Here is a 12,003-nt window from a genome sequence, read left to right as displayed (position 1 = left end):
GGGGTGGCAGCCCCCCCGGACACTTCCTCATGGCCTTAATAGCCAAACTGTCCCTGCAGATGATACTCTTAAGAATGTGATCTTCAGTATCCACTCTACAGGGGAAGGGGAAGGAAATAACGGGTCATACTACATTGCAGGAGAGCCCCCAGATACCATACACACCAGAGATACCTTTTCTCCTATTGTTCTTTCATAAGCCAACTGCTGCTTGGGAAATCTCAAGGTCCGATTCATCATTGCAAAGTTCAACAGCACTATAAGATACTACTACTTGTCCTTTTGTGGCCAAAGGGATGAATGACAACCACAGTAGCCTACTATCTACCCTGCAATATGTTTGGCAGAACTGATCTCATTTTATCTTCTTCATATGCCTAAGAATTACAACTAAAATGTACATTCAGACATTTTTGAAAAGGAACTCCATCAGTGGGTAGTGATGGGGTGGGACACCCACACTAGTGAATTCTTGACTATATTCTCTGTAGCACAGCCTGCTGTATTGAACAGCATTTTAGATTATGGCTGCACCACAATAATCAACAGTCCCTTCCCCATACATTCAATAAAAGCCCCCCCGCCTTTCTGTCTTTTAAGGGTCTAGATAAGGACTGAAGGTGAGTTGGGGAGTACAGGAAAAGAAAACAAGCATCAAGGATATTTAAAAAAACAACAACAAATAGGAGTAGCCAATATTCAGAATACTAAAATTAGAGACAAGGATAGATTTCTTCAGTGGAGAGCTAAGCTCTAAAATGTTAAAAATGGTATGCAGAATTTCTGCATCAATTCATCACAATTAGAAGACCTACAGTGTGAGACTATTCAAGTGTCAAGTTTGTCAGGAGCAATTTGACAAATCCAATGTAAATTTTGTCTTGAATATTCGTTTTCTAAAAAAAAAGCCACAATAGAATGTAAATTTTCTCTAGAATCCATATTCTAGATATCGTCCAAAAACAACAAACGTCAGCCAGTGTCCATACTCTTTCAACAAAAGTTTTAGATTATGTAACAGATAAAAACAAACTATGTGTTTTGCTTTCTGCGCATACAATTCCAGTCATCACTAGATAGTACTCTGTGTCCTGAAGGATAATAGTTTTGCCTGCTAATAATTTCTTCAGAATTCTGTGATATTTACATCCAACACATGGGAAAATACAAAAGAGAAACAGACTGAACACAAGTCTGCCTGAGGTCAGGATTCTTCTTGAGGCACGAACATTTTCTCTCCCTTGGCATACCAAACATTTAAGAGGAAAAAGAAAAAATATATCCTGGGAAATAGTTACCAATATGACGGGGACACCTTGTCCCTTGTCAGACATAATCTCAAAGACATGATCATTCTTGTTGTAATTGCCCCTTTCAGCTTTAAAACATGGTGATCTTAGACTAAAAAAACTAAAGATAATCCTAATAAACCCATAGGAAGGAAAGTCATTATACTCCCCATCTTTATTAAGCCTTTGAGTACTTTCAGAATTCTGAGAAAGAGCAGTGCACACCCCAAGCATATGGATGCCACAGGGGCAGAACCAGCTTCATATTGGCAGAAATGGAGGAGACGGCTGATCACAGAATACTGGGAAGCCAACATTAATATCATCAATCAAATAAATCATTCATCTGATTCAGTAGCTTCTGAACTGTTGAAAAAGCAATGCTTCCTTTGCTCTTCTGAATGACCTCCTGCACTAAGGCTGTAGAGAAAACCCATGATCAGATCTATAATTTGAGGAAGAGATACAGCTTAGTTTCAGTTTCTTGAGGGGTGTGGGTATGGTGTGGGATTCCCTTCATGCCTTGCAGAGGTTTCTAGACTCAAAGACGTAAGTAAGTCTGTATCTATGACCAAGCCAAGGGAAACAATGGCTGTGTTGCAGCTGCCCAGGATGACCATGAATGCTTATCAAGCTAGGCAGGTACTGACCCAAAGCTCTCGGCATTTTTGTAGCATTGTAATGTTATGTTTGTCCGTTTAAAGGATTGGATAAACTTTATAATGTACATTCTTCTCAAAAGTGTTGAATTACAGTGTTTTGTCCTTTTTTTTTTGTACAGAAAATTAAGTCTGACAGAATCATCCTGTAGATAAATACACACAATTAAAGGTACATGAATGAGTAACATGTATTCTAAGCAACTATCACTTTAAATTTTAGCATTTCACCTTTACTCCAACTGCCTTTCCTCTCTTTCAAACTTTGCCCTGATCTTGTCAGAAGTTAAGCAGGAACGGGGGGTGGCTAAAGATGTCGTCCTGAGAGGGTGGCAGGGCATCTGCTCTGCTATCTCTGAAGCCTGACAGGGGTCAATTGTGCAAGCAATTGGCAGAAAAGAGGAGGGGTACGCAAACCTCACCTCACCTTTCTACCCAGGAAGTTCTTGGGGCCGTCTCCAATCCTTTAGGGAGTATATCTCCCTGGATTATAGGCTGTCAGCGTTCCAGGTCCAGAGGACGACTGCCATTTTCTACCTCGGACTTTCTTTTCTTTCTTTAATCTTAAAGTATCTGCTTCAACCCTACATGATGATTTACCACAAATGAACGCTTTGAACTGAGGGGAGGACTTCGGCTGAGTTCCAAAACATCATTTACTGCAAGTATCTCTCGCTTTTTTTTTCTCCGTCTCTCTTCCTGCATCAAAGCCCTTTGTTTCCCCCCTCCTCTTACTCTGCTCTGCCTGAAGCCACCTCGTTAAGAGGCAGGCTAATTCTCCTAACTAAGCAGAAGAAGGATTCAAATCAACTCGAATTAATTGGCAAAACCTCTTATTGTAATTGTTTTGGTTTTCGGAGATAGAGATAAGAGCAGTGAATGTGAAAATCTCACGAGAACTTTGTGCCAGTACGAGAATCCCTGCCTTAACCGGCTTCAATACGTCACATGCCTGTGCCGGAACATTAGAGGATAAAACAGAGGACCTCTACTGGCCACTTGTAAAATTGTTTGGGGCCGGGTTTTTTTTAAGTCAAAATCATGTCTATGTTAAAAAGATTGGCTCATCTAATAGAGATACAAACTCAAGATTACAAAGTATTCTTAGATGGATTGATCAAAAATATCTCCAAGGAGATCCAAGATGGCAAGGAAGAAGTCTTCAATAGGAATGATGGATCAATAACAGTGACTGATGACAGCTTTAAACAAGGTGGAAAACCAACAGCAGAAGAGAAATCTGAAATTCATATCTTCAAGGAGATCCAAGATGCCAAGGAAGACGTCTTTAACAGGAATAATGGATCAATAACAGTGGCTGATGACAGCTCTAAACAAGGTGGAAAACCAACAGTAGAAGAGAAATCTGAAATTCTGGAGACGGAAAATGGGATGCCGGAGTTCTGCAGCCCAGATAAGGACACCCTTTTTAAAAAGACATACAGCCATCTCAAAGCAAGAGTGTACAAAAATCAATCAAAAGAAATATGGATCTGCAGTGAAAGTAACCGATTTAAAGGATCTCTCTGGGGAAAAAATTGTATTGATACTGGAGTCCAGGAGGTGCAACGGCCTCAAGATTTATCGATGCATATTTTGCGGGAAAGAGTACAACTGCACTTCCTACGCCAAAGGCCAATGGGACAGAATATAATTTTACGGGAACGACAAGATGTAGCAAGCCTCGAGATGAGACCCCCTTAAGAAGACCGAAAGCTCATATTGTTTTATGTTTAATGTTATACCGTATTCTATATTTCCATTTTTATGAAAAAGGGGAAGCAGTGTCTCTTTCGCTCTTGTTTTTTTTTTTGTCTCTTTTCTTTTATAGGCATATAGGTAATATAATCATTAGTGCTGAAAATGTAAAATGGGGTTCTCCCCCCTTATTTTTTCTTTCTTCTATTAGTGAATTGTCCTAGGACTAAAGCCTACACTGAGGATGGTTCTTAGAATGGGTCAAGCAAAAATTGTTTTGTAGATGTATTAGAACCAAGGATAAGGAGAAGCTATAGAAGACTGAAAGCTTATATTGTTCTATGTTTAATGTTAAGCATTTAATCTAAACCTGGAAATCTTATTATTCTCTGTATTAACAACATATACTGTATCCTATATTGCTATTTTTATGAAAAAGGGGAAGCAGTGCCTTTTTTCTCTCTTGTTTCTTTTTCTTAGTAGGCATATAGGTAATATAATCGTTAGCGTTGGAAATATAAAATGGGGCTTTCCCCTCTTATTATTTTTTTTATTGGTGTATTGTTATAGGGCCAAAGCTCATATTGATCTGTAGAAAATGCAAAGCTCTCAACTTATACCTGTCCGGATGGCTCTTAGAATGGGCCAAGTATAAATGGTTTGTAGATGTATCTGTATTAAGGATAAGGAGAAATTATGAAATCCTTTTGTAATTTTTTTTCTTTGTACATCTTTAAGGCAAAGCCCTACTTTCCTCTCCCTTTATCAGGGTATTGATACAGGGCCAAAACTAATACTGTGCTATAAGAAATGTTTAATGTTAAGCATCTAACTCAAACCTAGAAATATCTGCTAGGATAGCTCTCAGATTGTATCAAGCAGTTAATGTGAGGTCTACGATCTCTCAAGTAAGTTGATTAATAATAACTTTTCTTTTGTATATCTAAACAGGCTTTTTTTTTTTTTTTAATGTAGTGGAAATGTGGATGGCTCTTAGACTCATGGCTCTTAGAGTTTTGGGCAAAAGTTTATATCACTGTGGAGTCAATGTGGGGTCGTATATTCTCAAATGATGACTATATTTCTATCTTTATGAAAATAAAAAAAATCATTATAAAAAAAAAAAAATAAAATAAAATTCTAGTGGGGTACTTCAAAACTAGTGGTAGAAAGGAATATGGAGCCTCTCTCTTAATCCTCCACAATTTGGTACTGTTACAGAACAATGGCATGTAATTATTCCAGTCTAAGCTTGTTGGTTCCACTGGACTAAGACTGGAGTAGCTCTGTAGAGGATTCCATTGTAGGATTTTCCGGTTGTACTTCCATGATTCTGCTAGTAGACATTTAGTGGCAGGTCATTGCAGGGTGCTCTGTATTACTTTGACAAGTTACTAGTTTTAGGTCAAGAAATGTACAATGCCAGATAATCGTTATTTTTTAACATATTGATTTCTGCATATAGGGATGGAAATAATGCAACAGGCTTATACCCCAGTAAAATTTACTGTGAGAGTATCAATGTCTAAATATTATTATAGTTTAGCATGTATTAAAAGAGAGTGTAACGTAGCATGGGTTAGCATCAAAATTCCCCAAGGAATTTGTTATATTTGCATTGGTCATTATTTTTCAATATGTAGAAGGCCGTGTTCGAAGAACCCAAGTGGAGAGAAGGAAAACCAGTCCATATTTTTCCAGTAGATTCCTCAAAGAAGCTCCAAGCCCCCCAAGAAGAAAGGCTTTTCGGAAATGGACTCCACCTCGTTCTCCTTTTAATTTGATCCAGGAAACACTCTTTCACAACCCATGGAAGCTCCTAATTGCCACCATATTTCTGAATAAGACTTCAGGGAAGATGGCCATCCCTGTTCTTTGGGAGTTTCTGAAGAAATATCCTTCACCTGGAGTAGCAAGAACTGCTGACTGTAAGGAAATGTCACAGCTGCTTAAACCTCTTGGACTATATGAACTCAGAGCAAAGACCATCATCAAATTTTCAGATGAATATTTAACTAAACAGTGGAAGTATCCTATTGAGTTGCACGGAATTGGAAAATACGGAAATGATTCTTACAGGATGTTCTGTGTTAATGAATGGAAACAGGTACAGCCACAGGACCATAAGCTGAATGTTTATCATGCTTGGCTTTGGGCAAACCATGAGAAACTAAACCTTAATTAACAGCTTTGTACAAACACATCTTTCTCAGTATTTAATGTTTTGCCCTTTTAACAATCCTTCTGGTCCCCAGAAATGTGAATGTTCTTATATATTTGTAGCTTTGAACAAGTACAGAGAATAAACTCATTGTAATTAATGGTGATTAAAATGTTTTTAAAATACAAAAAAAAAAAAAAAAAAAAAAAAAAAAAAAGAAGTTAAGCAGGAACAGCCCTGGTTAGCATTTGGATAGAAGACCATCAAGGAAACCCTGGTTGCTACAGTGTGAGAGACAATGGCAAACCACTTCTTTTGCCAACAGGTCATCATGAGTCAGCAGTCACCTGGCCACAAAAAATCCCCCCCCAACAACAAAATCTGAAACCTAGGAGGTATCCTGCCCTCATATTATCAGAAACAATGGCTATACAAATGCTCAGTCATGCTGCTGAGATGCCTGTTTACCTGTTGACAGCAGTGAAAGGAAATAAGACCATTAATATATCAATCTAGGTAGGTTCAGAAAAGATAGTACATTTATAAAATAGAGAAAAAGGCAACTGACAAGCTGGAACAGCTTTTGTGCTTGACTTAGTTGGCCTTAGTACAAACAGCAATCTCTAAAAGACAGCCTCATTAAAATTTCTTCATAAATAAAATGCCATTATATAGAACATGAATCAACAGTGCAATGAGGAATCCTGGATGGAGCTGTCCTTTGCTGACACTGCAAACACAAACAACAGTTGACTTAGAGCCCACTATTCAAATGCTGATCTTTAATATGGAGCCTGGATTCAAAGAACTGCAATACTTCAATGCATAGTATATACCTGGGCTTCTTCACTTAATATCCTTCTTGGTGTGACTCATCATTTTAATCACTGGGCAAATACACAATGATTTATTGATGTGGGACACCTTATGGGACAGCTTGGGGCTGGAGTGTAACAGAAGTCATAACGGACCTGATGTCAGTCTGTCGCACCCCCTCCCTGAGCACTGCATAAGAGGCAGGGAGTTGGCTAATGGCGGGCACAGTGAAGGATGGGTGGTGGCAGAGCAAGCAGGGTATAGTACTGGTCCTGGCCAGCCATTGACCATCTTCTGAAGCCACAGGAGGAATGAGTACAGCAGCAGCTGACTAGGCCTGGTGCTGAGCCCCACTTGGGCTGCCACCACTACCCATCTTCTGTGGTTCTCCTGGCCAGCCACCCTGCACATTCCTTGGGTGGCTCCTGAAGTGGCAGCTGCAGCAATGGCCAGATTCTCACAGATTCTCTCTTCCCTGTGAAAATCTGATTCACGGATATTTATTCACCTACATATATCCTTCAAGATAGACACAAAAATTATACCTGCCACAGCTATCTGTATGCTTCCAACAGAGATCATAGGGGATAGATCTCTACTTCATTAAATCAACATTCTTTTTAAAAATTAACTCAATACAAATCTTACTTTGGCTAGTGTGTTTGGAATCAAAATCAAAGTTATATCACATGTAGATTTTCTCTCCATAACATACAATGCTCATCCTTCCACTTCACCCCATGGAACAACGTTTTAGTGGTTACACTAGCAGGCTGACATATTTACTATGGCATTTTAGCTTAATTTTGGTGGCATAAAGTTAGCACTAATGGACTTCAGCCTTGGTGAATCAGACACAGGATAGTTCAGGATGAATGTGTAATTCTGTTTTACACTGAATCACACAAATGGCTTACCAAGCAACCAAATTAACTGAGGTCAACTGAAAAAAAGCAATTTAAAAATTGATCCTGAAATGGTTTACACTCAGAATTGCTATAATGGTTGGTATTTTGCAATACTCAAAGCTTTCATGTAATTGCTGTAACATTTTAGCAGTCCATCCAATTTTGAAGAAAGGCCAACCGATGTGTGTGCTCTCACACACAAACAAACCTGTAAGAATTCTTCAGAAACTGTTTTGTCTATTCTTGTATTGAGGAAGTGAAAGAGAAAAGAAACAGAAGTTTTTCAAGACAAGCAATGTTTCAAGAGGCAATAATGTAACACACAGTTCCTTTTCAGAACTTATCTGAATTCCTAAGATCTGCACTACATTTCAGTCTTTGCAAAAACATCACTGAGCGATCATTCAGATTTTCCACTACACTGACACAACATACTGAATGTTTAAATCTACCTGCTTGTCCATCCACGTTTACTTATCCTCCATGGTGTTCATACAAGGTCCAAAGAAACAAATATCCAATCCCACATAATCGGGTTCAACCAAATAAGTAATTGCCACCTGTTTTGTGCAACAGCAATTTGGAGATATTTTCAGTCCACACAGATGATTGTGGACAATTATATTACCTGAAAAAAAACATTTCCACTGCACTTGTTTAAATGACCATGCAGCAGAATTCAGCACAAAGAAGCAGGAACTGCAGCATAGGATACATTCCAATCAGTACACTCAGAGTTCAGACAAATAGCATTACTGGTCACGTTAATTTAAAATCCCTTTGCTTTCTGTACAAAATATACATGCAACCTTCAAATTGAGTATGGAGCATGAACTTTTAAAACATGGCATACCTCCCCAAATGGCAATCCAATCTTTTCTCAGCCTCTGCTTCTGAGTTTTCTTTGCTGTAATGCAGACCTCTTCTAATCTACATATTTGCTGCATGCCAGGGGTTCTCAACATGGTGCCTCTGGGTGCCACCGACAACATTCCTGGCTACCACTAAATGGTTTTTAGAAAGTGGGCAGGCCCACGTGGGGGCTTCTGCAATGTTTCTAATTGCAGATTTTGTTTAAACATTGTTTTGGCAGCTACTGCCACCCCAGCATAAAGAGTAAGGCAAGCTGAGATTGCCATTTTGTACCTGGCTTCTCCTCCCATGGCAGTTAGGTAAAGGTTAAGGTATCCCCTGTGCAAGCACCGGGTCATGTCTGACCCTTGGGGTGACGCTCTCTAGCATTTTCATGGCAGACTCAATATGGGGTGGTTTGCCAGTGCCTTCCCCAATCATTACCGTTTACCCCCCAGCAAGCTGGGTACTCATTTTACCGACCTCGGAAGGATGAAAGGCTGAGTCAACCTTGAGCCGACAGCTGGGATCAAACTCGCAACCTCATGGGCAGACAGCTTCAGACAGCATGTCGCTGCCTTACCACTCTGCGCCATAAGAGGCTCATCCCATGGCAGTTAGATAATGCTTAAACTCAAAATAGTGCCTTGTTGCACTTTAAAAACCAATTTATTATTATAGCATAAACTCCCAAGGGTAGAGCCCACTTTGTCAGATGCATAGAGTGAAACACTGGTACACAGGTTCTCTTTGTGGTAGGTTTTAGCTCACAAAAGCTTATGCTATGATCAACTTGTTTATCTTCAAGGTCCTAGAAAACATTTATTGGCTATGAAGGCATAAAATGACTAGAACAGAGGAAGCGAAGAATATGGAATTCTATTCTTCCTTTCCTACTACTGATACTGCTTCACCTGCAAAACACTGTTTTACAAAGAAGCTGATTCCTCAATGCCACAGGAAGAAGTTATCACGTGCTTCTCCTCTGCCTGTTAAGTCTTGGCCTTGGATATTTTAACTTTCTGAGCATACTGCAGTTTCACTGAAGAGGAAGTACTCTTTGAAACAAGTGCAGCTGCAAATGCTGTTGCATCATGAAGTCTGAAATTGGATCATCTCAATACTCTGTCAGAAAAGGAAAAGCAGCTGCTAAAACTTCTGTCCAAGAGAGCAGCTGTCCATGCTGGAGCAAGTCTGGATATGCATTCTTAAGATGTCTGTAAAATGAAAGCTAGGATACACCCTAAAAATTCCGAGTATTACTACTGTTACATATGCGGACCCTAGTTTTCAATTTGCAAGAATCATATTGGTACATTTCTCCTACATAATATTAAAATTGGAATTATTTTCAGAGATTGCTTTGAAATTCATGATAAAAACAGGCCCTAGATATACAATATCCTATTGAAGAAACACTTTTGTCCTTTGTAGGTTTGAATTGAGCAAAACCTTCAGTCTGAGCTTGAGAAGTCAGTGCAATCACTTTCTAGACATACCTCGGCCCACCTTGATACAAATGCTAATAGGTCAAGACAATGGGTTGATCAAACTCCCCCCCACACACACACACACTCACTTCAAGCAGGGAACAGAGATATGGAATAATTAAAACTAGAGACTTCAGGAAAATTCTGGAGACATCCAGAAAAGCTTCTCTAACCCAGTCTGACCTGGTGAGTGGGTGGGGAAAAGAGAGGTGATAAAATTCAGGGGAGCAAGGAGGAAGGTCTCTTTTGTGCTGGATCCATCAGAGTAGACAGAACTCATCTCAAGTCTGGAGGAGACAGCCATTAGTCATCTGTTGGCCTGGACAGCTGAAGGAAGCTGCAAGGTATTAGAAACTCTGTAGAGATCTATAACTTCCAAAGCTAAGGAGCCTGTCCTATATTTTCACATCTGATAGGCCATAGAAAGAGAGAGAGAGGGAGAGAGAGAGAGAGAGAGAGAGAGAGAGAGAGGAATAATGTTTTACCAGGTTTTTAGCAAATATTTTATAATTTTTGATGCTGGTAGTGGTTCTCAGTACCACATAGATCACCATTGTTTTGGACATGCTATTGTAAAAGGAGCACCAGGGGAAAGGCTGGCAGTTGAAAGCAATTATTTCCACAGGGTCACACAAAGCAGTAAACTGTCCCTGTGGCAAGCAGGCAGTGGGCAGCAGAAGACACAGAGGCAAGGTCTCTGATCCGGGAATGGAAGCTGGGAGTCCTGACCCTCCTACTGGACAATTCCTTACAAAGGTCAGGTGGTCATGAGTGGTTACTCAAAAAATTAAGAAAAGCCTGTTCACGTGTTCAGAAAACCATGGAAGGTAGGATAAAACAAGGCCTGCAGGCCAGAGCAGATCCACTTCACCACATTCCCAAACACTAAATTGATGCTGTTCAGCTAACAATGTAAACCTATGCAAAGTACTCCAGTCTAAGTGAATGGATTTTAATAGGCTTGGACTGGAGTGAGTCTGCACAGGCTTACATGCCTTGTCATCCTGACAACCTACAATGCACAAATGATAGAAACAATGGACCACTCATACCTAAATATGAAGATATGGCAATATCTTTTCTATGCATCAGAAGAAACAATACAGAAATGAGCTGACAGTTTACTTGAAGACTGTCTGTGCCTTTTTCTTTAAGCACCCAGAAGCAAATTAAGGGTGGGGCAAGAGATTGCTTTGGCGAAGATAGCATCCTGTTCTTTGTAAAGAACCAAAAACTTCTTGTTCACTTTTGGACTCAACTGGAAATTCCGCAGCAGCTGCTTCCACCCTTACCCAACTGGGACAATCAGTGGTATGTATGTCTTGAATTGTCATGACAGTCATTGTTTGATATTCACTGTTGAACAAAACCAACTCAAGCTTTTGACCAAGCTACCATTTTTTATTTTAAGGATGTATACTCCATCTTTTGATCATTTGGTTTCTAAAGCAGCTTATAACAGATTAAAACAATATACAAAACATGGCTTCAGAATAGCACACGGCTCCTATCTCATCTCTTAGGGATGGTGCAGTTAAGAAAGTTGGGGGGGGGGGGCTACCACTATTTGTTTCGTACTAGGAATTATGGTACATAGTTGCTAGAAGCTTTTTGTGTACTCAAACTATTTACATCTAACAGTATACTCTACTTCTGAAGCAGCTTAAAAGAAAAATAATTTAAAAACAGGCAAACCTCAGTAAATTCAAAAATTAGCATAAAAGGCATTTGACTAAACAAACCCAGCAATATTATGAATTATTTTTAATATGTCTTTTACAGCTGGGGAAAGAAGATTTTGGACATATTACCAGAATCATAGTCTGTATGCTGCTGTTGCCTATACATTCCAAGTTCTAGTAAAAATGGTGCATCTAGTAAGAACCAGGGGATATTACAACAAATGTCCACTTTGCTGTTTGAGCCTTCGAAAACTAAATGAGTTCTCAGCCCTCTCATAAACTCATTTCAACAACCATGAGACAAACAGTGTTTTGTTGTAGGACAGTTAAAGCAGCTTCCAGTGCTGTGAAAGCAAAATGCTCTATTTACAACAATTGGAACAAATGACTGCAGTGCTGCCATTAAAAAGGGAAAGTGGGGGGAGTACATGGAATGTATGGATCCATC

The 12,003-nt window shown here is 39.5% G+C and overlaps 2 protein-coding genes across 2 annotated transcripts in view; one reads left to right on the top strand and one right to left on the bottom strand.

Moving 5' to 3' along the window:
- KCNK5 (potassium two pore domain channel subfamily K member 5) overlaps positions 1-12,003 on the bottom strand; it is a 52,251-nt gene that overhangs the window by 31,251 nt on the left and 8,997 nt on the right. The window lies entirely within an intron of this gene.
- Positions 1,878-5,967, top strand: LOC143831219 (methyl-CpG-binding domain protein 4-like). The gene is made up of 2 exons (XM_077324586.1): positions 1,878-1,931; positions 5,220-5,967. The coding sequence occupies exons 1-2, from the start codon at positions 1,878-1,880 to the stop codon at positions 5,829-5,831; spliced, it is 666 nt and encodes a 221-aa protein (XP_077180701.1). The 3' UTR covers positions 5,832-5,967.

Source organism: Paroedura picta, chromosome 1 (genome assembly GCF_049243985.1).
Source record: "Paroedura picta isolate Pp20150507F chromosome 1, Ppicta_v3.0, whole genome shotgun sequence".
Lineage (NCBI taxonomy): Eukaryota > Metazoa > Chordata > Lepidosauria > Squamata > Gekkonidae > Paroedura > Paroedura picta.
Note: the sequence above shows the minus strand (reverse complement) of the source record. Positions and strands in the feature narration are given on the sequence as shown.